The sequence below is a fragment of the Bos grunniens genome, chromosome 11 (genome assembly GCF_055505025.1).
Source record: "Bos grunniens cultivar Pamir isolate PY7600 chromosome 11, Bosgru_T2T1.0, whole genome shotgun sequence".
In the NCBI taxonomy this organism is placed as follows: domain Eukaryota; kingdom Metazoa; phylum Chordata; class Mammalia; order Artiodactyla; family Bovidae; genus Bos; species Bos grunniens.
In genome coordinates this window covers 4,505,540-4,531,053 of record NC_141175.1, presented here as the reverse complement: position 1 = coordinate 4,531,053, position 25,514 = coordinate 4,505,540, and the positions used below count along the sequence as shown (strand labels likewise).

The 25,514-nt window shown below is 55.2% G+C and overlaps 2 protein-coding genes across 2 annotated transcripts; both read left to right on the top strand.

The window, feature by feature from the left end:
* The first annotated feature begins 1,969 nt into the window (after positions 1-1,969).
* Positions 1,970-6,461, top strand: LOC147362355 (beta-lactoglobulin-1/B-like). The gene is made up of 6 exons (XM_086328352.1): positions 1,970-2,065; positions 2,567-2,706; positions 3,278-3,427; positions 4,043-4,091; positions 5,902-6,004; positions 6,421-6,461. Exons 1-6 carry the CDS (start codon positions 1,970-1,972, stop codon positions 6,459-6,461), a joined length of 579 nt encoding a protein of 192 aa, XP_086184478.1.
* A 13,742-nt stretch (positions 6,462-20,203) lies between these two features.
* LOC147362354 (beta-lactoglobulin) lies at positions 20,204-24,927 on the top strand. Its single transcript, XM_086323449.1, has 7 exons — positions 20,204-20,333; positions 21,003-21,142; positions 22,012-22,085; positions 23,206-23,316; positions 23,992-24,096; positions 24,320-24,361; positions 24,751-24,927. Exons 1-6 carry the CDS (start codon positions 20,244-20,246, stop codon positions 24,334-24,336), a joined length of 537 nt encoding a protein of 178 aa, XP_086179575.1. The 5' UTR covers positions 20,204-20,243; the 3' UTR covers positions 24,337-24,361; positions 24,751-24,927.
* The last annotated feature ends 587 nt before the right edge of the window (positions 24,928-25,514 follow it).

Below are 25,514 nucleotides of genomic sequence, written 5' to 3'. Positions count from 1 at the left end.
CACTGTCCCTCCCACCCTCCCTCCATCCACCCACCTACAGACTCATCCATCCACTGATCCATCCATCTATCCATCCGTCCTCACACCCATGCAACCACCCATCCTCCATTCACGCATCTCTCCATCTGTCCATCTGCCTGTCCATCCATCCTTCCGTCAGCCTCTCTATCCATCCATCCACTCACACATCCACTCATCCATTCATCCACCCACCCATCCCTCCGTCAGCCTCTCTATCCATCCATCCATCCGCCCACCCATTCTCCATTCACTCATCTCTCCATCTATCCCTGTGTCTGTCCATCGATCCTTCCGTCAGCCTCTCTATCCATCCACCCACTCATCATTCATCCATCCAGGCTGTAAGAACATGTGTGTTGTTTTAACCTACCACCAGGAAGCTCCCAGGGCTGCAGGAGCAGACTGCCTTGGACCAGTGCCTCAGACAGCACACTCTGCCAGCACACTCTGCCTCTTAGTCCGGGGGCTGGGAGTCTGACGACCACGTGTGGGACACGCAGGACCTTCGGAGGCTCTGGCGGAGAATCTGGGCCCAGCTCCTCTCGGCTCCTGGAGGCACCTGTAGGGCGGAGGCCCCTGGTCTGCTTCCACCCTCACACCCCCATCTCTTGCGTTTGGACTGTGGTCCCAAAGGCCCCTCCCCGCGTAGCTCCAGGAGCCCAGGTGTAGGGGTTCAGGGGGGCAGCTTTCAGCCTCAGCGAGCTGCTCCACCTGGGGACTTGGACTCCTGGGTCCTCAGCCCCCCCCCCTGCACTTCAGCAGGTCCACCCCATGCCCTGCTCTGTGCCCAGGGAGCCCAGCCTGTCTGCATCCCCTGGGGTGCCAGCCCCCTCCAGTCTCTTCTCCTGCCCCCACGCGTCCCCCATGCCTGCCTCCCTGCATAAATCTTCCGGCAGCCTTGCCTGCCTGTCTCTGCTTCTCATCTCTGGGACATGCTCTCATTTAGGGGCAGTGGGCCCCCCGCTCCAGCATTTCCTGAAGCAGGCCCTAATCAAAGAGGGGGCTCGAGACCGTGCAAGGTGCCACCATTGCAGAAGAGATGGAAGCAGGCCTAGGTCCCGGATGGGCTGGGGGTGGGGGCGAAGGAGGCGGCTGCCCACGCTGCAGTCACTTAGAGCCGGCCTGAGAGGGTGGCACTGGAAGGGGGCAAGGTTCCAGTGTGGGGGTTGGGCCAGAGCCATCTGGGCACCCTGTGTGTTCTGACCACGGGAGCTGGCACCGCCCCCTGGAATGTGCCCCTGGACCACTTGAACCTCGAACAGGATGTTGGCCTTTCCCACGGATGATGACTGGGAGCAAGATGTGTGTGTGGGGGGGGTCACGTGGGCCACCCGCTCACGGAGCACGCATGGCCAGGCCGTGCACACTCAGGCAGCTGTGTGAACCAGGCACACACCCACGGGGACAGCTCACACAGGGGACCCGTGAGGAGTGCAGTGACCCGAGCCCTTTGTGCACGCAGACGGCCACTCCCTGGCCATGTCCCTGGGTCCTGGCGGGCACGGGGCTCTCTGGTCGCTGGCTGACCCACGGATCCGCCCTCCAGGACACCCTGTCCTCGGTGCTGGCTCTCACCTGCCCATCACAGTCCAAGAACCTGACCCAGGAAGTATTTCCAATGCTGGCAGCCAGCCTGGACCCAAAGCCCAGACCCTCCCCGACTAGGGCCTGTCAGGAACTGTCGGGGCCCAGGACACGGGGGGCCTACCTGCTTGGCCTCGGACGGAAGGCAATGACACGGTCCAGAGGGAGGGCCTTGTGCTGTCCTGGAAGATAGTGCCCTTGTGGCCCCAAGGATGAGTCATGGGTGATTCGGGGCACCACGAGGCGGGGGTGGGTGGCCCAGCCCGGGTTGGCCAGCCGGCCCTCCTCCTATATAAGCCCCCAAGCCCGCTGCTTCGGACTTCCCGTCTCTCCCGAGCTTAGAAGTGTGACCCTGGCGGCAGCCATGAAGTGCTTCCTGCTCGCCCTGGGCCTGGCCCTGGCCTGTGGCATCCAGGCTGCCTACATCCCCCAGATGGCAGGAGACCTGGACATTAGAAAGGTGTGGGGTCTGGGGTGGAGGGTGGGCGCCAGGGGCTGGGGTCCGGGGCTGAGAGGGGACAGGAAAGCCTGGACTGCAGAAGTCTAATGCGGGACCAGAGGAGGCTGGTCCTGGGGGTGCCACCTGGTCCCACAGACTTTGGAAGGACTTGTCTCCAGCCACCTGGTCCCCAGACTCTCCCGTTTCCCCCTCCATCCCAGGATGGACTCGTCCTCAGAGGGTCCACACCCTGAATGGGGGCTGACTTAGGACAGTGAGGGGGTAGGGGGGCAGGCAAAGACAGGGGTTGTTCCAAATATTCAAGAACCTCCCCCCTCCCACCCACGTGTCCGCGCACAGCAGGTGGTCCCCAAGTGCACCCGGAACCCGCGTATATCATACTTCCTGAGAACCCTGGCCATGTAGGAGACAGCCAGGCCCAGCTGGGGTGGGACAGAGGGCCCACTGTGGGGTTGGGGCCCCCTGCCCGCCCCCGGAATGCAGCTCAAGGTCCCTCCCCAGGTGGCGGGGATGTGGCACACGGTGGCCATGGCGGCCAGCAACATGCTCCTCTTGGACGCCGAGAGCGGCCCCCTGAGAGTGTATGTGGAGGAGCTGAAGCCCACCCCCGAGGGCGACCTGGAGATCCTGCTGCAGAAACGGTGGGTGTTCTCCCCCCCAACGTGGAACTCCCCATCCCCAGGGCTGTGGACTCCCCCGGCGGTGGGGTGTAGGTGGGACCAAGGCCCCAGGGACGGGGAATGGGGCTCAGAGGCCCTGTCCCCTCGGAGCCCAGCCCAGGGCCGTGGGGCAAAAAGCCCATCACACGGAGTGGCCCTGGGGTCGGTGTGGGGAGAGACCTGTGTGCAGGACGCTGGGCATCGGGCCTGGGCAGCTGCTGCCAGGAGTCCTGTCTGTCCCAGAGAAGAGGGGCGGAGACTTGAGGAATTCTGAGCCCTCAGGAGCCCAGCATCCTCGGAGGCGCTGTGTCCAAGCCCCATGCGGACGGGGTTAGTGTTGAGATGACCTGTGCCCTGGGCCTCAGGCCATTGGCCTGCTGGGTTCCGGTCAGCTCTGCCTGCCCGGCTGTCCATCTCCTGGGTCGCCTGCTGGGGTCCATGGAGGGCCAGCCCAGGTGCCCGCCTGCCCTGTGGACACTTCTCGGAGCCCAGCTCCTGTCCCTCTGCAGGGCTCATGAATAACCCCTTCCCCCGCAACCACCTGGCTTTTCAGGGAAAACCACGAGTGTGTGGAGAAGACCCTCATGGCCCAGAAGACGGAGGACCCTGCTGTCTTCACGGTCAACTGTGAGTGGCCCAGCCCGGGCCCCGCGTGCCCTCGGGGCAGCCGCGGTCCACACAGGGCCCCGCCCAACAGTCTGAGGTGCTCACCGTCCTGGCAGCAGGAGTCGGCTCGAGTCTGTGGCCTAGGGCTGCAAGCCAGGCCCTGCTTCCTGCCCCCACGGAGGTCATTCTTGGGGTGACGAGGCCTGAGGCCCCCACGCCCTCCTGCCCCGTTGGCACTGCCTGCTTGGCGAAGGTGGAGGGCAGAGGGCAGGCATCCTGTGCACCGTGGGGTGGGTTCTGTGGGCAGACACATGACCAGCTCCCTGTTCACTAACTGGCCTGCGGCTCCTTAAAAATCTCCAAAACAAAGCAGACCGGTGGGCGGGCGCACTGTGCATTTGCCTCTCCGATCTGGAACCTGCTTCTGGAACATTCCAGGCCTCACCCCCTGACCCCAGCCCTGGCAGCCTCCCTGGGACACACCCTGTGCCCCCAGATCCAGCCCCCATGCCAGGGCCCAGCTGCCCTCTCTCCGATCCACAGGGCCTCTCGCCTCTGCTGCTTGTCACGGCCTCGTTTTCATATATATTTCATTTCATTTATTTATTTATTTGGGGGCACACCAGGTCTTCCTCGTGGCACGGGCTTTTCTCTAGTTGCGGTGAGCCGGGGCTACTCTCCAGTTGCGGTGCCGGGACTTCTCTCGTTGCAGAGCACGGGCTCTGGGCACGCGGCTGCCGTCGTCGCAGCCCGTGGGCTCGGTAGTTGCGGCTCTTGGGCTCTAGAGCGCAGCTTAGTAGTTACAGTGCCGGGCTTAGTTGCTCTGCAGCCTGTGGGATCTTCACGGACCAGGGATTGAACCCGTGTCTCCTGCATTGGCAGGTGGATTCTTTGCCACTGAGCCACCAGGGGAGGCTCCCCCATCCTCTTTCTGAAAGGCAGTGGGTGTGGTGGGGATCCCCTGCTCCTCACCTGCAGGACCTCGGGTCTGCCTGGGAAGGCGTCTGGACTTACCATCGTCCTGCTCCCAATTAAGCAGGGAATGAGGACCCCAAGGATGCAGGGTCTCCCCACGCTCCCCCAGGTCCCCCCACCTCTGAAAGACAGAGCCATCGCCACCCTTCTTCTTGAAATACTCTCCCTTCTGTCTTCCACTCTTTGCAGTCCATGTATCACTCCGGACTCAAGTTCCATCCTGAATTATTTGTTGATTGCTCAGGGACCTGGGCACCTACCTCCAGGGAGGGGGCCCACCTGCGATTTAGTGCCTGGGGGTTTGGAGGAATAACTGACTGAATGGACGCCACGTGCAGGACACGGGAAGCAGAGTCTGCCCAAGCAGGCGGTGGGCACACAGAGCGGCTTTGCCGTAGCATCAACGTGTCAGAGCTGTCACCAGTCTCGGCCCAAGTGTGGGAGGGGGTGGTCTCAGCTGGATGATGCTGTCGAAAGTGTCCTGGCTGGGGGTCCATCAGACTAGTGCAGCCAGGGGTGGGCTTTCCACACCTGGTAGAGAGGGCATTCACTGGGTGTCTGGAGAGGACACTGCCTGCCCACTGGCTGCCGTGGGAAACAGCACTCCCAGGCGATGCTCTGGGCCCCCCGACAGTTGTGGTGGAGGGAATCAGAAGAGATTTCAGGCTCCATTCCGGCCCCTTTTCCAGATCACGGGGAAAGGAAGATTTCTGTGCCAGACACAGACTACAGCAGCTACACGATCTTCTGCATGGAGGGCCGATGCCCACCGATGAGGGCAGTGTGATGTGCCAGTGTCTGGGTACGTGGGGACCCTGCAGAGCGTGTCCAGAGGAGCTGCGCCTCACCGAGACGGCACCCTTGGTGCAACTGTTAATAAGGGGCACTCGAGATGCCCAAACTTCAGGGCCCCTGGCGGCAGGAAGGGGAGGGGTCTGCCTCACTGGCCCCCACGGGACACGCAAGCCAAGGTCCCAGCCATGGCGCCAGACACTGGTGGTCAGATGTATGTGACACGTAGGGGGCGGAGTGCTTGGGACAAGGTCTGGGACGGGCGAGTGGGCTGAGGCAGAAGGCTCAGTGGTCTCTCCCCAGGAGGGGCCTCGCTGCCCAGTGGGCAGAACTGGCTAATATTAATCCAGGAGTCTTCTAGGAGGAGATTTTTAATGACTTCAGAACACTTTCAGATATGAAAGCAACTTTAAAGGGCGACCTTCTGGCTGAAGGAAATATAGCCGTGATGCTGCCCCTGCTCCCAGGGGGGCCGTGAGCACCGGGCAGTCGCGGCTCCTGGTCCTGTCAACCCACTAGGGGTGGTGGGCGAGACCAGGCTAGTGGGGCAGGGGGAGCCTTTCCTCCCGTGACCGTGCAGACACCCCTGCACCGCCCCGGGGAGGAAGCGGAGAGGAACGGGGCTGAGGGGGTCGGGCAGGGGCCCGAGGCTTGCAGACCACCCTGGGAGGCGAGGCAGGACCAAGCTCCTCGAGCCCCAGCACACTGGTGCCTCCTTCCTGGGTTCGCGCCCGGGTGGAGCCCTCAGGGTCTCTGGGCTTTCGGGGCTGGGGCTGCTTCAGGGCCTGATGCCCTGCCCCACAGCCAGGACCCGAGATGGATGATGAGGCCATGGAGAAATTCGCCGGGGCCCTGGCGTCGCTGCTGGAGCATGTGCAGATGGTCCTGGGCCTGCGCCAGGGGGCGGGTGAGCTCGGCCGCCCCTCTTCCTTCCCCAGGCCTCCCAGGAGGAGGGGTTGGGGTGCAGCACCCTGTGGGGATCCCTCCCCAGCTCCCTCTGTCCTGGGGTGTCCAGTCCCATCCTGACGCCCCCCCACGGCTCTCCCTCCCCCACAGAGCAGTGCCACATCTAGGTGAGCCCCTGCCGGCACCTCTGGGGTAAGCTGCCTGCCCTGCCCCACATCCTGGGCACACACATGGGGTACGGGGTCTTGGTGGGGCCCAGGACCCCCCATTAGGCCCGGGATCCCACCTTGGGAATGGCTGGAAGCTGGGGTCCTTCCTGGCAACTGCAGAGCCAGCTGGCCACATGCCTGCTGTTGTGGGGTGACCTGTGTCCTGGCCTCACTTACATGCTGACCTCCTCCACCTCCTTCCTGGCAGACCTAAGGGCCAAGGTGGAGGCCCAGGAAGTGGGCACCTAATGGGGAGGCTAGGGGGGTCCTTCTCCCAAGGAGGGGCCGTCCTGAACCCCCAGCCAGGGAGAGGCTGGCAAGGGTCTGGCAGGTGCCCCAGGAATCACAGGGGAGCCCTATGTCCATTTCAGAGCCCGGGAGCCTTGGCCCCTCTGGGGACAGACGACGTCACCCCCTCCTGCCCCATCAGGGGACCAGGAGGGACCGGGACCGAGGTCACCCCTCCTGGGACCAAGGCCCCTCCAGGCCCCTCCTGGGGCCTCCTGCTCGGGGCCGCTCCTCCTTCAGCAATAAAGGCGTAAGCCTCTGCTCTCCCTTCTGAGTCTTTCCTGGACGACGGGCAGAGGGTGAAGGCGCGGACGGCTCAGAGGGTGACGGCAGGACTGACCGGGAAGGGTGATGTCTGCCCGCCCCTCGCCCCCGGCGCAGTCTCCTCTATTCCGGGGGCTGTCGGATGCAATTTCCCTTTATTTCACCCACCTCTACTATCACAGGGCTGCGGAAACCTTATCTGCTGATAGGGCTGTTCACCCTGGAAATCATACATTTTCGTTTATGTTTCTTAACAAAATAGATTTCTTGGCCCCTCCTGCCCTCCCCAGAGGTGGGGGTGTTGGAGCTCCAGGGCGGGGAGGAGCCGCGGCCTGCTCTGTGGGCGCATCCACAGGGACAGCATCAAAGAGGCAGGGCCGCTGTCCCCGCCCTCTTGGAGCTCAGGGCCCCCTCCCCACGGGAGGCATGGCCTGGCTGATCCACGCCCCCCAAGAGAGAAAGGGGAGCAAGAAACGTTCTGCCGTTTCGGCTTCCTAAGCCCCTGCACGGTACTGAGGATGCTTCTTTCTCTCTGTAAGAGGCAGGAGGACGGGGTTGGACGGACTGTCCAGCCACGTAACCCCCAGCCCTGACACCCGCTCAGGGCTGGACCAGGCCCCAGGCCATTCGGCTCCACACCCTAGCTCTCAGCTGACACCAAACCCCTCCAGAGGGAAAGCTCCCGGGCAGGAAAGCTGCAGGAAAGCAGGAAAGCAGGAAAGAGGAGGAAGGCCAAGACCCAGCCCCCAAGCGGTGGGAAGGAAGGAAGCACCTTTCTGTGACCGCCCAGGGCAGCGGCCATCCCGGCCAGGTGCTGGCAGGGGCTGCAGGCCAGCCTGCTCGATGTCCCGCTGCCACTGCTCCTCATCTGTCCCCTACCTGTAAAATGGGGCATGCAGAAGGGGCGACCCCGTGGGCCCCGGGTGAGGATGGAGGGAGAAATCAGCCATCCTGCTCCCGGAGCAGTGTCCGCACAGGAAGTGCTCCGTGACCACCAGCGGCCAGCATGGCTGCCCCGGCACCCCCGTTCTGTGACCCCACCTTCTCCACCATCACCACCACCCAGTGGGGCCTCCATCTCCCCAGACGTCTGGGCCAGCCCAAGATGGTGTGACAGCTCCCTAGTGGGTACCTCCTGCCAGCAACACAGTAGTCCAAGTGACCATCGACAGTCGAATGGATAAAGAAGCTGTGGTACGCACACTGCTCTATTTAAAATGGATAACCAACAAGGACCAACTGTATAGCACAGGGAACTCCGCTCGGTGTTATGTGGCAGCCCGGATGGGAGGGGAGTTTGGGGGAGAATGGATACATGTATATGTACGGCTGAGTCCCTTCGCTGTTCGCCTGAGACCGTATCAGTGCTGTTAATCGGCTATACCCCAGTACAAAATAAAAGGCTTTGTTTAAAGAAGAAAATGTGGTACATACATACAGTGGGATATTATTCAGCCATAAAAAATAACGAATTAATGCCATTTACAGCAACATGGACAGAACTAGAGATGATCATACAAAGTGAAGTCAGACAGCAAAAGACAAAATCATATGATATCGCTTATTTGTGGAATCTAAAACAATATGGTGCAAATGAACTTATTTACAAGATAGAAATAGAGTCACAGATGTAAAAAAAAACAAACATAGTTACCAGGGGGAGAGGGGAGGGATAAACTGGGAGGCTGGGACTGGCGCAGCCGCACTACTATATATAAAATAGATAACTAATAAGGACCTACTGTGCAGCACAGGGAGCTCTACTCAATACAATTGCCTGTGTGGGAAAAGAGTCTTAAAGAGAGTGGATATATGCACGTCTATAACTGCTTCACTTTGCTGTGCAGCAGGAACCAACACAACAGTGTAGATCAACTAAAAGTTAAGTAAAAAAACAAGAAAAACATAGTCAATTGAAAGCGAGCAGAGCCAACTCTGGCAGAGTTTAATAGGAAACTTTCCCAAAAGACCATGGTGGCCAGACTTTCAATCTGGACAAGATGGTGTGACCCCATCTCCCCCTGGTACTTCTCAAAATGTTAGTTGCTCAGTCGTGTCCAACTCTTTGCCACCTCTCCAGGCTCCTCTGTCCGTGGGATTCTCCAAGAACACTGGAGTGGGTGGCCATTCCCTTCTCCAGGGCATCTTCGCAGGCCAGGGATCGAACCCGGGTCTCCCACGTTGCAGGCAGAGTGTTTACTGTCTGAGCCACCGGGGAAGGCCTCATGTCTTTCTGCTTCTCCCCAGATGTGTACACACCCAATGTCAGAGCTTCCAAGCACAAGAAGCAAAGCTGATGAGCTGAGAGGAGAGAGAACACACCTACGATTCGAGCTGGGGCTGAACACCCAGCCCCTTCGAGCAGGTGACTGAGGGGACAGAGTAAAACCAGTCAGTGATGGTCTGCACTGTGCAACCAACCGACCGGGTTTGACTGGCTCGTACACAACACTCCACTTAACGCCAGGACACACCTCTCCCCACGCCTGTGGACCAGTCAGCAAGATAGCCCACACTCCAGACCCCGCAGGTGAAGGGCCCCGTCCTACAAGACTGCCCCCAGATCCCACTGCAGATGCCAACTGGAGCTCTTACCCGCACTCTGACCACTCCCCTCTGGGCTGAAGATGAAGGTTCCAGTGACCCCCTCCTCGGGTTTGGTTAGTCTGCTAGAGCAGCCCACAGAGCTCTGAGGAACATTTTACTCACTCGATCGTGGGCGATTTATAAAGATTATACCTAAGGAAGAGCCAGGTGGGAGAGCTGTGTAGGGCAAGGAATGGGAAGGGTTGAGAAATGTCCGTGCCAGGTGTAACGCTCTCCCCAAGTCCCCACATGTTCACCAACCTTGTGAGTACAGTTCACCTTGACAACCTTGACCGCACACCCTGTCCTTTGGCTTTATTCGTTGTGTGTGCATACGTGCTCCGTTGTTTCCGACTCTTTGCACCCCCCAAGGACTGCGGCCTGCCAGGCTCCTCTGTCCATGGAATTCTCCAGGCAAGAAGACTGGAGTGGGTTGCCATGCCCTTCTCCAGGGGATCTTCCCACACCAAGGATTGAACCCACATCTCTTTCATCTCCTACACTGGTAGGCAGATTCTTTAGCACTGAGCCGCCTGGGAAGCTGAAGAAAACTACACCAGGACACGAATAGCAAATTATTAAAAACCAGCAACAGAGAAAAAATTCAGGGGAAAAAAAGGAACAAAGTTAAGGATGGCAGCACTTTTAAGAATGATTTTTGCTGGAAATTGTGGTTTTATACATTCCATTAGGTTAAAGAAAGCCCTTCTGTTTCTATTTAAATAAAAGGTTTTGTTTTGGCTTGCTTTTAACCAAGAATTGCTGTTAAACTCTAACCAACATGTTTTCTGCTTTGAGATAACCAAATCGTTTCCTTTAACCTACTGAGGTTGTAAATTGCATTAATACGTTTTATAACATCAGATGATCCTTGCATTGTTGGGGAAAAAACAGTCACGATGGATTGTTATCCAGTGCTGATTTGATTTTCTACTCACGCCCTGGGGTGTATTTACCGCTTACATTCTAGGTAAGCTTTCTTATACTGTTGCGTCTTTTCTTTCTAAACACCAGCTGATCAAACTCAAATGAGGTGTATGTATCTTCCAAGTGACAGAGCTCGAGTCAAACATATTAGAAGTAATATCATATGGATGTCAATTTAAAGATGTGCCATATTCTTTATTACCAGCCTCTGGTTCTTTCCACAGAAGGAATTACTGCAGGAGCTATTAAACTAAAGACACCGCTACTGCTATATAAAAGTTCCGTAGTTATTAAAATAATTATACGTTTAATAGTTGCATTATTCAGTTCAGTTCAGTTCAGTCGCTCAGTCATATCCAACTGTTTGCAACCCCATGGACCGCAGCATGCCAGGCCTCCCTGTCCATCACCAACTCCTGGAGTTTATCCAAGCTCATGTCCATTGAGTCGGTGATGCCATCCAACCATCTCATCTTCTGTCATCCCCTTCTCCTCCCACCTTCAATCTTTCCCAGCATCAGGGTCTTTTCTAATGAGTCAGTTCTTTGCATCAGGTGGCCAGAGTATTGGAGTTTCAGCTTCAACATCAGTCCCTCCAATGAATATTCAGGGCTTGTTTCCTTTAGGATGGACTGGTTAGATCTCCTTGCAGTCCAAAGGACTCTCAAGAGTCTTCTCCAACACCACAGTTTCAAAAGCATCAATTCTTCAGCACTTAGCTTTCTTCACAGTCCAACTCTCACATCCATACATGACTACTGGAAAAACCATAGCCTTGACTAGATGGACCTTTGTTGACAAAGTATTGTCTCTGCGTTTTTAATATGCTGTCTAAGTTGGTCATAACTTTTCTTCCAAGGAGTAAGCGTCTTTTAATTTTATGGCTGCAGTCACCATCTACAGTGATTTTAGAGCCCCCAAAAATAAAGTCAGCCACTGTTTCCACTGTTTCCCCAACTATTTGCCGTGAAGTGATGGGACCGGATGCCATGATCTTAGTTTCCTGAATGTTGAGCTTTAAGCCAACTTTTTGGGTCTACTCTTTCACTTTTAGCAAGAGGCTCTTTAGTTCTTCTTCACTTTCTGCCATAAGGGTGGTGTCATCTGCATATCTGAGGTTATTGATATTTCTCCCAGCAATCTTGATTCTAGCCTGTGCTTCCTCCAGCCCAGCGTTTCTCATGAGGTACTCTGCATAGAAGTTAAATAAGCAGGGTGACAATATATAGCCTTGACGTACTCCTTTTCCTATTTGGAACCAGTCTGTTGTTCCATGTCCAGTTCTAACTGCTGCTTCCTGACCTGCATACAGGTTTCTCAAGAAGCAGGTCAGGTGGTCTGGTATTCCCATCTCTTTCAGAATTTTCCAGAGTTTATTGTGATCCACACAGTCAAAGGCTTTGGCATAGTCAATAAAGCAGAAATAGAGGTTTTTCTTGAACTCTCTTGCTTTTTCGATGATCCAGCAGATGTTGGCAATTTGATCTCTGGTTCCTCTGCCTTTTCTAAAACCAGGTTGAACATCTGGAAGTTCACAGTTCACGTATTGCTTTTTACTTTTAAATAATTTTGCTCTGGAGAATGGCTTAGAAAATAGCTGTTTTCCAGAATTTCACACATCGTTTAACCAGACATATTCTTAGCAGCACTCAAGACGTTCCGTGGAGTGGGTGTATTTGCAAATTCTGGTCATGCAGAGCTGATTCACAACCACATTTCTTGCTCTGTGGCACCAGTCTTTTCCCCCAGTCTCTCTTCTGAGCTTCGTGTTATCCTTTGCTGAATTTCCCAAGGAGAAGGCGGAGAATCTGGCTTCAGAATGTGTGTTTCCCTCAAAGAGACACCAAGCAGACCTTGCATGAGGACTGTCTCAGCCGAGATACCCATCCTGCCCCTGGCCGTGTTTCTGGGGTTAGGGCCATAGACCCTGCAGGGCAGACGGGGGGTCTGGCCCTGGGCTCACCTTTGTTCCCAGTACTGGTAGAAAAGTCAGAGAAACATATTTTGCAGTCTTTAAAAAAGAATCTTTATTATTAGGGTTACTAAACCAAACTTGGATGCTCTCACTCACACGCAGTAAAGCCAGTCTCCTGACGCCAGGGTCGTGGTGAAGAAAAGGGCAGTGTTTCCTGGGTTGGGAATATTCCCTGGAGAAGGAAATGGCAATCCACTCCAGCACTCTTGCCTGGAAAATCCCATGGATGGAGGAGCCTGATAGGCTGCAGTCCACAGGGTCGCAAAGAGTCGGACACGACTGAGCGACTTCAATTTCACTTTTACTTTACTGCAGGTGCCAAGCAAGGAGTCCAAGTGCTCAGAAGACCCAAACTCCCTCAAGGCTTTCAGAGAAGGATTTTTCAAAGACAGGAGTGGGCTACACGTTATGTGGGCTACAGGGTATCTGATCAGCTTGTGGACATTCTTCTTATCGGTTAACGTTGAGGTCATCGGGGGTCACCGTGGTCAGCCTTCTAGTTCCACCTGATCTGAGGTCCACCTGGTCTGTGGGCAGCATATAGTTACCTTCTTCCACCTGGTGGGGGGGCGGTCTCAGTATCTGCAGAAAAACTCACAGGACATGGCTCAGGATATTCTCCATAGCCCTGGTTTAGTCGCTAAGTCGTGTCTCACTCTTTTGTGACCCCATGGACTGTAGCCCACCAGGCTCCTCTGTCCATGGGATTCTCCAGGCAAGAATACTGGAGTGGGTTGCCATAGCCCTTGAGGAGGAATTAAATGTCCTGGACTTTGCTTAATGGCTAAGCTATTGCTGTATTTACTTGTTTGACTGTTTCCCTTTCTTCTGTATTTTCTTACTTCTCTGATTAAATGTGCTCTTTGGAAGTGCGTGAAAGCTTAGGAGGCTAAAGCTTTTTTACAGACAAGAGGCAGGCGGAGGACATGGGGTGGGGGAAAAGCCTGTTTTGGGGAGACCCCATGGGGTCCTGCTCAGTTTCACTAGGACATTGGCGAGGGCAGTGACTCCTCCCTGCCCCAGGACATCGCTGACCATATTTTTCCTGATTTATTTGAACTATAGTCCTGTAAACAAACCTTCATCAAAACTCAATCATGCATCCTCCTAACTCACGCACTCCTGCATCTATTCTGTCCACAAACACGGACCCTGCTGGGAGATGAATGAGCTCATAGCCCTGACCTGGAGCAACTCTATCTCATCTCCCTTTTTTTATGTGTTTTCTCTCAGCAGCCCTACCGTGCTTTTAAGAAATTAGGAGACAAAGAAGGAGTGATGACTCTCTAAGCCGCTCAGTCTAGTCCCTACTAGTTAGATCCAGTCCAAACCAAGTGTGTTGAGGCACGTGTGTTGCGGTGAACTTCAGGAGGCCATTCTGACAATTAGCACAGTTGCCCAGGAAACAGCAGTGTTTTGGACGCTTCCATTAAGCGAGGCTCAGAACCGAGTCATCCGCACTCACGTATTGCAGTCCAGGTAACACGCCTGTCTCATCTGTGCCCTCTTAGCCACTTCTTCCGCCACACTCAGGACCAGGATCTCACCTGCTGCTTAGCTGCTCAGGCTTCAGCATGTGCAGCACCACCCGGGGCTTTGTCATCAACAAGGATCCCGAGCCCCGACGCTTGTGAACGGAATCTCAGTCTTGGTATGGGCCTGGTCATGGCTCGTTAGCTCCAAACTCCTCTCCTGCACATTGCTGCTGGAAGTCAGACCCAGAGAGACAAGGGCAATGGCCTCTTAATTCCTGTTTGTGTTCTTAATATTTCATCTAATGTATCTTAAATGTCTTTACTAAGATAATCTCAAAAATCTCCAAAGGCTCCTTATTGTCTAGTGAATTAAGTAAAATGTTTCTCTGACTTTTTGAGATTTCCAAATACGTAAACCTAGTTAAAATTTTAATTTGTTCACTCCTAATCTACACAAAATGTACACAGGGTTATTTCATGTTTCATAAATACACATTATCCTTCTTGCCTCTAGCTTCGCTCGTTCTAGTACCTCTTGTTAAATTCTTGTCGGTGCTGCAGGTCCATCTCAAATGTTTCCTCTTCCTTAAAAGGAACACACTGCCTACATTTTCTTCTAGGACTTTTAGTTTCAAGTTTACATGTAAGTCTTTAATCCATTTTATTTTTGTATGCAGTGTTAGAAAGTAGTCTGGTTGGATTCTTTTGCATGCAGCTGAAGAGTTTTCCTTACGAACAAAGCGAGTGGAGGTGATGGAACCCCACTTGAGCTTTTCAAATCCTGAAAGATGATGCTGTGAAAGTGCTGCACTCAATACGTCAGCAAATCTGGAAAAATCAGCAGTGGCCACAGGACTGGAAAAGGTCAGTTTTCATTCCAATCCCAAAGAAAGAGAATGCCAAAGAATGCTCAAACTACCGCACAATTGCATTCATCTCACACGCTAGTAAAGTAATGCTCAAAATTCTCCAAGCCAGGCTTCAGCAATATGTGATCCGTGAACTTCCAGATGTTCAAGCTGGTTTTAGAAAAGGCAGAGGAACCAGAGATCAAATTGCCAACATCTGCTGGATCATCGAAAAAGCAAGAGAGTTCCAGAAAAACATCTATTTCTGCTTTATTAACTATGCCAAAGCCTTTGACTGTGTGGATCACAATAAACTCTGGAAAATTCTGAAAGAGATGGGAATACCAAACCACCTGACCTGTCTCTTAAGAAACCTATATGCAAGTCAGGAAGCAACAGTTAGAACTGGACATGGAACAACAGACTGGTTCCAAATAGGAAAAGGAGTGCGTCAGGGCTATATATTGTCACCCTGCTAATTTAACTTATATGTAGAGTACATCATGAGAAACACTGGGCTGGAAGAAGCACAAGCTGGAATTAAGATTGCCGGGAGAAATATCAATAACCTCAGATATGCAGATGACACCACCCTTATGGCAGAAAGTGAAGAAGAATTAAAGAGCCCCTTGATGAAAGTGAAAGAGGAGAGTGAAAAAGTTGGCTTAAAGCTCAACATTCAGGAAACTAAGATCATGGTATCCAGTCCCATCACTTCGTGGCAAATAGATGTGGAAACAGTGTCAGATTTTATTTTGGGGGGCTCCAAAATCACTGCAGATGGTGTTTGCAGACATGAAATTAAAAGACGCTTACTCCTTGGAAGGAAAGTTATGACCAGACTAGATAGCATATTGAAAAGCAGAGACATTAATTTGTCAACAAAGGTCCGTCTAGTCAAGGCTATGGTTTTTCCTGTGGTCATGTACGGATGTGAGAGTTGGACTATAAAGAAAGCTGAGCACCGAAGAATTGATTATTTTGAACTGTAGTGGAGAAGACTCTCGAGAGTCCCTTGGACTGCTAGCAGATCCAACCAGTCCATTCTAAAGGAGATCAGTCCTGAGTGTTCATTGGAAGGACTGATGTTGAAGCTGAAACTCCAATACTTTGGCCACCTGATGTGAAGAGCTGACTCATTTGAAAAGACCCTGGTGCTGGGAAAGATTGAGGGCAGGAGGAGAAGGGGATAACAGAGGATGAGATGGTTGGATGGCATCACCAACTCAATGGACATGAGCTTGGGTAAACTCTGGGAGTTGGTGATAGACAGGGAGGCCTGGCATGCTGCAGTTCATGGGGTCACAAAGAATCGGACATGACTGAATGACTGAACTGAAGAGTTTTCCCAGCACCATTTATTGAAGAGACTGTCTTCCTCATTGTGTATTTTTGCCTCCTTTGTTGTCGATTAATCAACCATTATAGTTGAGTTCATTTTTTGACTCTATTCTGTTCCATTGATCTCTGTGTCTGTTTTCATGTCAGGACCATACTGCTTTGGTGACTGTAGCTTTGAGCTATAGTCTGAAGTCATAGAGCCTGATACCTCCAGCTCTGTTTTTCTTTCTCAAGATTATGTTCTGCTGTTTGGTCTTTAGTGTCTCCACACAATTTTTAGAATTATTTGTTCTAGTTCTGTGAAAAATGATGCTGGTATTTTGATAAGGATTGCATTGAATCTGTAAAGCTACAGATATAGTCATTGGTATATCAGTATAGTCAGTATAGATCAGTATAGATCAGTGTCAGTATAGTCACTTTAACAATATTAACTCTTCCAATCTGTGAGCATGATATATTTTCCCCTCTATATCATCTTCAATTTCTTCTATCAGTTTCTTTCATTGCAGTTTTCTGAGTACAGGTCTTATACCTCCTTGGTTAGAGTCATTCCTCAGTATTTTATTCCTTCTGGTACAATTGTGAATGAGATAATTTTCTTAGTTTCTCTTTCTGATAGCTCATTGTTAGTGTATAGAGAAGCAACAGATTTCTATGTATTAATTTTGTATCCTGCTATTTTACTGAATTCACTTATTAGCTTTTTGGTGACATCTAAAGATTTTCTTAAGAAAATGGCATGGTATGGTATGACAAGCTGTCAAGTCACCTGCAAACAGTGGTGGTTTTACTTCTTCCTTTCCAGTCCGGATTTCTTTTTGTCTGAGTACTGTGACTAGGATTCCCAATACTGTATTGAATAAAAGTGGCAAGAGTGCACTTCCTTGTCTTATTTTTCTGGTCTTAGAGGAAATGCTCTCAGTTTTTCACCATCAATTATGATGTTTGCTATGGGCTTGTCATATGTGGCCTTTATTATATGGAGGTTTATTCCCTCTATACCCACTTTGTTGAGAGTTTGTATCATAAAAGTATGTTGAATTTTGTCAAAAGGTTTTCCTGCATCTATTGAGATGATTTTTATTTTTCAATTCATTAATGATTTTTATTCTTCAATTTGTTAATGTGGTATATCCCATTGATTGATTTGCAGATATCTTTGTATCCCTGGGATAAATCTCACTTGCTCGTGAGCTTTCAATGTATTTTTGAATTCACTTTGCTAATATTTTGGTGGGTATTTTTGCATCTATATTCATCAATGATATTGACCTAAGATTTTTTTTTTTTTTGTAAAGTTTTTGTCTGGTTTTAGAATCAGGGTGATGCTGGCCTCATAGAGAGAGTTTAGAAGCATTTCCTTCTCTTTGATTTTTTGGAATAGTTTGAGTAGGATAGGTATTAACTCTTCTTTAAAGGTCTGGGGACTTCCCTGGTGAGCCCGTGGTTGAGAATCCGCCTTCCAGTGCAGGGGATGTGGGTTTGCTCCCTGGTTGGGGAACCTTTAATAAGATCCCACATGCTGCAGGGCGACAAGCCCCCACGCTGCAACCACTGAGCTGCACCCACTGTGTGCCCACGGGCCACAGCCAGAGAAAACCCACAGACAGCAACGAAGTCCCAGCACAACCGGAAAAAGAAGTTCGGTAGATACAGCTGTGAAGCCCTCTGGTCCTGGACTGCTTTTGAGGGAATTGTTTAAAAATTATTGATTCAATTTTATTACTGGTAACTGGTCTGTCCATATTTTCTATTTCTTCCTGGCTCAGTCTTGGGTTTGTACATGTCTAGGAATGTATCCGTTTCTTCTGGGTTGTCCCTTTTATTAGACATGTGTGGGGGCACACAGCACCGACCAGTGAGACTCATACCGGCTTCCTGGGGCCAGGGTGGGGGCCCCAAGCAGCACGGCATCCTAGACTGTGTGAATGCCCACTGACCCTGCCCAGCCCCACAGTTTCATTCTGAGAGAAGTGATTTCTTGCTTCTGCACTTACAGGCCCAGGACCTGACCTGCTTCTGAAGAGCAGGGGTTTTGGCAGGAGGGGGAGATGCTGAGAGCCGATGGGGGTCCAGGTCTCCTCCCAGGTCCCACTCTCTGGGGCAGCGCTTGGAAAAGATTGTCCAGCCTCCCTCCCATAGTGGTCAGTGCCAGCTGCCCCAGGCCAGAGGTGCTTTATTTCCGTCTCTCTCTCTGGATGGTATTCTCTGGAAGCTGAAGGTTCCTGGAAGTTATGAATAGCTTTGCCATGAAGGGCATGGTTTGTGGTCACGGTTCACAGGAACTTGGGAGACCCTGCAGCTTGGACGTCCCGAGGTTGGTGGCACCCTGATTTCCTAAGCTCGCTGGGGAGCGGGGTGCTATTTCTCCCTGGCTGACCTCCCTCTGCTCTGCATCACCCAGTTCTGAGAGCAGAGTGGTGCTGGGGGGGCACAGCCTCTCGCATCTGACACTTGTGTTCAAACCACCCGTGCTGGTGTTCGGGGGGCCACCTATGGGGAAGGCTCCTCACTGCAGGGGTGCCCCTGTCCCCTCAGAGATCAGAAGTCCCAGTCTGGATGTCGAATGGCCGAGCTCCCTCCAGAGGCTCCAGGGAGGGATCCTTGCCCCCTCCGCCGCCGCCTCCAGCTCCTGGTGCTGCACCCTTGGGCCCGATCTCGTAGACGCCTCAGTCCAGTCTCTGCCTCCGTGTTCACTGGCATTCTCCCCATGTCCCCTCTGTGTCCCCGTTTTCTCTCACAAGGACACCAGACATAAGATTAGCCCCCGTTCCAGCATCACCTGAACAGCTCACATCTGTAAAGACCTAGATTCCAAACAAGATTCCATCCTGAAGTTCCTGGTGGACGTGAGTTCTGGAGCAACGCCCTTCAACCCCATCACAGCTTGCGGTTCATCGCAAAACACGGAACCTGGGATTTATCGTAAAACCCAGGTTCTTCATGAAACACTGAGCTTCGAGGCTTGTTGCAAGAATTAAAGGTGCTAATACAGATCAGGGCAAGGACCGAAGCTGGCCAAGCCTCCTCTTTCCATCACAGGAAAGGAAGGTCTGGGGGTGGCCGGGGGTCTGCTCCCGTGGGTGGGCTCTTTCTGGTACAGTCACCAACAGTCTCTCCGGGAAGGAAACCAGAGGCCAGAGAGCAAGCCAGAGCTAGTCTAGGAGGTCCCTGAGCCTCCACCCAAGATGCCGACCAGGCCAGCGGGCCCCCTGGAAAGACCCTACAGTCTAGGGGGGGAACAGGAGCCGACCCGCCAGGCCCCCGCTATCAGGAGACACCCCAACCTTGGTCCTGTTCCCCTACCCCAGTACGCCCACCCGACCCCTGAGATGAGCGGTTTAGTTGCTTAGAATGTCAATTGAAGGCTTTTGTACCCCCTTTGCCAGTGGCACAGGGCACCCACAGCCCGCTGGGTACTGATGCCCATGTGGACTCAGCCAGGAGGACTGTCCTGCGCCCTCCCTGCTCGGGCCGCCTCCATACTCAGCGACACACCCAGCACCAGCATTCCCACCGCTCCTGAGGTCTGAAGGCAGCTCGCTGTGGTCTGAGCGGTGCGGAGGGAAGTGCCCTGGGAGATTTAAAATGCGAGAGGTGGGAGGTGGGAGGTTGGGTCCTGTAGGCCTTCCCATCCCACGTGCCTGCACGGAGCCCTAGTGCTACTCAGTCATGCCCCCGCCGCAGGGGTCAGGTCACTTTCCCATCCTGGGGGTTATTATGACTGTTGTCATTGTTGTTGCCATTTTTGCTACCCTAACTGGGCAGCGGGTGCTTGCAGAGCCCTCGATACTGACCAGGTTCCCTCCTTGGAGCTCGACCTGAACCCCCATGTCACCCTCGCCCCAGGCTGCAGAGGGTGGGGTGACTGCAGAGATCCCTTTACCCAAGGCCACAGTCACATGGTTTGGAGGAGACGGTGCCCAAGGCAGAAGCCACCCTCCAGGACACACCTGCCCCCAGTGCTGGCTCTGACCTGTCCTTGTCTAAGAGGCTGACCCCAGAAGTGTTCCTGTCGCTGGCAGCCAGCCTGGACCCAGAGCCCGGACACCCCCTGCGCCCCCACTTCTGGGGCCTACCAGGAACCGTCCAGGCCCAGAGGGGGCCTTCCTGCTTGGCCTCGGATGGAAGAAGGCCTCCTATTGTCCTCGTAGAGGAAGCAACCCCAGGGCCCAAGGATGGGCCAGGAGGGATTCGGGGAACCGCGTGGCTGGGGGCCCGGCCCGGGCTGGCTGGCTGGCCCTCCTCCTGTATAAGGCCCCGAGCCCGCTGTCTCAGCCCTCCACTCCCTGCAGAGCTCAGAAGCGTGACCCCGGCTGCAGCCATGAAGTGCCTCCTGCTTGCCCTGGCCCTCACCTGTGGCGCCCAGGCCCTCATCGTCACCCAGACCATGAAGGGCCTGGATATCCAGAAGGTTCGAGGGTGGCCGGGTGGGTGGTGATTTGCAGGGCGGGCAGGGGAGCTGGGCCTCAGAGACCAAGGGAGGCTGTGACGTCTGGGGTTCCCATCAGTTAGCTAGAGCCGCCTGACAAATCGCCTGCCAGGGCAGCTTCAACCAGGTGTTTAGTGTCTTGCATTCTGGAGGCTGGAAGCCTGCAATCCGGGCGTCGGCCCGGCTGGCTTCTCCTGCGGCCACTCTCCGGGGAGCAGACGGCCGTCTTCTCCCTGTGTCTTCTGCGTGCCCTGGTTTCCTCTTCCTGTGAGGTCACCAGGCCTGCTGGATCCACGCCGGCCCACACAGCCTCACGTGACCTTTGTCATCTCTTTAAAGGCCGTGTCTCCAGTCCTGTGTTGAGGTTCTGGGGGTTAATGGGACACAGTTCAACCCCTAAAAGAGTCGCTCTGCCCCTCAAATTTTCCCCACCTCCAGCTATGTCTCCCCAAGATCCAAACGTTGCCACGTGTGCGGGGGCTCATCTGGGTCCCTCTTTGGGCTCAGAGTGAGTCTGGGGAGAGCATTCCTCAGGGTGCCGAGTTGGGGGGAGCATCTCAGGGCTGCCCAGGCCAGGGTGGGACAGAGAGCCCACTGTGGGGCTCGGGGCCCCTTCCCGCCCCTGGAATGCAGCTCAAGGTCCCTCCCCAGGTGGCGGGGACTTGGTACTCCTTGGCCATGGCGGCCAGCGACATCTCCCTGCTGGACGCCCAGAGTGCCCCCCTGAGAGTGTATGTGGAGGAGCTGAAGCCCACCCCTGAGGGCGACCTGGAGATCCTGCTGCAGAAATGGTGGGCGTCCCCCCAAAAAAAAGCATGGAACCCCCACTCCCCAGGGCTATGGACCCCCCCGGGGTGGGGTGCAGGAGGGACCAGGGACCCAGGGCTGGGGAACGGGGCTTGGAGTTTCCTGGTACCCCTGGAGGTCCACCCAAGGCTGCTTATCCAGGGCTTTTTCTTTCTTTTTTTTCCCCAACTTTTATTAATTTGATGCTTCAGAACATCATCAAACAAATGAACACAAAACATCATTTTCGTTAACTTGGAAGGGGAGATAAAATCCACTGAAGTGGAAATGCATAGGAAAGATACATACAATAAGGCAGGTATTCTGAATTCGCTGTTAGTTTGAGGATTACAAATGCACTTGAGCAACAGAGAGACGTTTTCATCATTTCTGGTCTGAACAGCTCAGTATCTAAAATGAACAAGATGTCATGGAGACAAAGCCGGCGGGGGAGAGGCCCGTGTGAAGGCCGCTGGGCGGCTGCAGACCTGGGTCCTCGGGGCCCAGGCAGTTCCCACTACCAGCCCTGTCCACCCTCAGACGGGGGCGGGGTCAGAGTGCAGGAGAGAGCTGGGTGGGTGTGGGGGCAGAGATGGGGACCTGAACCCCAGGACTGCCTTTTGGGGTGCCTGTGGTCAAGGCTCTCCCCGACCTTTTCTCCCTGGCTCCATCTGACTTCTCCTGGCCCATCCACCCGGTCACCTGTGGCCCCAGAGGTGACAGTGAGTGCAGCCGAGGCCGGTTGGCCAGCCGGCCCCCTATGCCCACGCCACCCGCCTCCAGCCCCTCCTGGGGCCGCCTTCTGCCCCTGGCCCTCAGTTCATCCTGATGAAAATGGTCCATGCCCGTGGCTCAGAAAGCAGCTGTCTTTCAGGGAGAACGGTGAGTGTGCTCAGAAGAAGATCATTGCAGAAAAAACCAAGATCCCTGCGGTGTTCAAGATCGATGGTGAGTGCTGGGTCCCCAGGGGACGCCCACCACCCCCCAGGGACTGTGGGCAGGTGCAGGGGGCTGGCATCAGGCCCCGGGATGCTAAGGGGCTGGTGGTGATGAAGACACTGCCGTGCCACCTGCTTCCCTGGCCTCCCTGCCACCTGCCCGGGGCCTTGGGGCCGGTGGCCGTGGGCAGGTCCCGGTTGGGCAGGTCTGACACCCCAGGGTGATACCCGAGCTCTCTTTGCTGAGGGTGGGGTGGTGCTCGGGGCCCTCAGGCTGAGCTCAGGAGGTCCCTGTGCCCACCCAGGGGTAACCGAGAGCCGCTGCCCGCTCCAGGGGTCCAGGTGCCCCACGATCCCAGCCCACCCCACGGCTCCTTCATCTCCTGAAGACGAACTCTGTCCGCCCTCGCTCATTCACTTGTTTGTCCTAAATCCGAGATGAGAAAGCTTCGAGGTGGGGTTGGGGTTCCATCAGGGCCTGCCCTTCCACCGGGCAGCCTGGGCCACATCTGCCCTTGGCCCCTTCAGGACTCACTCTGACTGGAGGCCCTGCACTGACTGATGCCAGGGTGCCCAGCCCAGGGTCTCCTGTGCCATCCGGCTGCACGGGGTTTGGATGCTGGTCCTGCCCCCAAGCTGCCCAGACACTGCAGGGCAGCTGGGGCCGCCCGCAGGCCTCGGTCAGGGAGAGCCCCAGCTGCCCCCGCTCAGCGCTGCCCCCCAACAATTCCCCAGTCCTCAGGACGCATCCCTCTTCCCTTGCTGGGCAGTGTTCAGCCCCACCCGAGATCGGGGGAAGCCCTATTTCTTGACCACTCCGGTCCCTGGGGGAGGGCGGCCTCAGACTGAGTGGTGAGTGTTCCCAAGTCCAGGAGGTGGTGGAGGGTCCCTGGCGGATCCAGAGTTGGGCTTCCAGAGTGAGGGCTTCCTGGGCCCCGTGTGCCTGGCAGTGGCAGCAGGGAAGGGGCCACACCATTTCGGGGCTGGGGGATGCCAGAGGGCGCTCCCCACCCCGTCCTGGCCAAGTGGTGACCCCGGGGGAGCCCCGCTGGTTGTGGGGGGCGCTGGGGGCTGACCAGAAACCCCCCTCCTGCTGGAACTCACTTTCCTCCCGTCTTGATCTCTTCCAGCCTTGAACGAGAACAAAGTCCTTGTGCTGGACACTGACTACAAAAAGTACCTGCTCTTCTGCATGGAGAACAGTGCTGAGCCCGAGCAAAGCCTGGCCTGCCAGTGCCTGGGTGGGTGCCAACCCTGGCTGCCCAGGGAGACCAGCTGTGTGGTCCTCGCTGCAACGGGGCCGGGGGGGACGGTGGGAGCAGGGAGCTTGATTCCCAGGAGGAGGAGGGATGGGGGGTCCCCGAGTCCCGCCAGGAGAGGGTGGTCATATACCGGGAGCCGGTGTCCTGGGGGCCTGTGGGTGACTGGGGACGGGGGCCAGACACACAGGCTGGGAGACGGGGGGCTGCAGCGCTCTGGTGTGACCATCACGATGGAGCCGGCAGTCACTATGAATCTAACAGCCTTTGTTACCGGGGAGTTTCAATTATTTCATCAAATAAGAACTCAGGCACAAAGCTGTCTTTCAACTGTCACGTCCTGAAAACAAATGGCAGGTGACATTTTCCATGCCATAGCAGTGCCACTGGGCATTTTCAGGGCCCATGTGCCAGGAGGGCGTGGGCATCGGCGAGTGGAGGCTCCTGGCCGTGTCAGCTGGCCCAGGGGGAGGAGGGGACCCAGACAGCCAGAGGTGGGGAGCAGGCTTTCCCCCTGTGACGCTGCAGACCCACCGCACTGCCCTGGGAGGAAGGGGAGGGAACTGGGCCAAGGGGGAAGGGCAGGTGTGCTGGAGGCCAAGGCAGACCTGCACACCACCCTGGGGAGCAGGGGTTGACCCCGTCCCGGCCCCACAGTCAGGACCCCGGAGGTGGACGACGAGGCCCTGGAGAAATTCGACAAAGCCCTCAAGGCCCTGCCCATGCACATCCGGCTGTCCTTCAACCCGACCCAGCTGGAGGGTGAGCACCCAGGCCCCACCCTGCTCCTGGGGCAGGAAGCCACCCGGCCCAGGACCACCTCCTCCCATGGTGACCCCCAGCTCCCCAGGCCTCCCGGGAGGATGGAGACGGGGTGCAGGGCCCCGAGGTGGCCCCCTCCCCACCCCCTCCCCAGCTCCCTCTGTTCTGGGGTGTCCAGTCCCATCCTGACGCCCCCCCCCCCACGACTCTCCCTCCCCCACAGGGCAGTGCCACATCTAGGTGAGCCCCTGCCGGCGCCTCTGGGGTAAGCTGCCTGCCCTGCCCCACGTCCTGGGCACACACATGGGGTAGGGGGTCTTGATTGGGCCCGGGACCCCCCATTAGGCCCTGGGGTCCCCCCGTAGGAATGGCTGGAAGCTGGGGTCCTTCCTGGAGACTACAGAGCCGGCTGGCCACATGCTCGCTCTTGTGGGGTGACCTGTGTCCTGGCCTCACTCACACGCTGATCTCCTCCACCTCCTTCCTGGCAGACCTAAGGGCCAAGGTGGAGGCTCAGGAAGTGGACACCTAAGGGGGAGGCAAGGGGGGTCCTTCTCCCAAGGAGGGGCCGTCCTGAATCCCCAGCCACGGAGAGGCTGGCAAGGGTCTGGCAGGTGCCCCAGGAATCACAGGGGAGCCCCATGTCCATTTCAGAGCCCGGGAGCCTTGGCCCCTCTGGGGACAGACGATGTCACCCCCGCCTGTCCCATCAGGGGACCAGGAGGAACCGGGACCACAGTCACCCCTCCTGGGACCCAGGCCCCTCCAGGCCCCTCTTGGGGCCTCCTGCTTGGGGCCACTCCTCCTTCAGCAATAAAGGTGTAAACCTGTGCTCTCCCTTCTGAGTCTTTCCTGGACGATGGGCCGGGGGTGGAGAAGGCCCGGGACAGGGTGGGGAGTGGTCTGGCTCAGAGGATGATGGTAGGGCTGGGATCCAGGGCATCTGCATTACAGTCTTGTGACATCTGGGGGTCCACACACATCACTACGGCTCTTTGAAACTTTCAGGAACCAGGTAGGGAGTCGGCAGAGACATCTGCCAGTTAACTTGGAGTGTTCAGTCAACACCCAAACTCGACAAAGGACAGGAAGTGGAAAACGGCTGTCTCTTAGTCTAATAAATATTGATATGAAAACTCAAGTTGCTCATGGATCAAATTATGCCCTTTTATGAATCCAACCACTACGGTCGGTATCAAACTTCATGTACTCAAAACGCACTGATCTTTTCTGTGCTAAAATGAAATAAAGAGATTTCCCCAAGATACAGGAGCTGGGCAAAAGAGGTCATGGTTGGAAGGGGACTTGTTCTGCACACACAGCAAGGAGATCCAGCCAGTCCATCCTAAAGGAGATCAGTCCTGGGTGTTCATTGGAGGGACTGATGGTGAAGCTGAAACTCCAATACTTTGGCCACA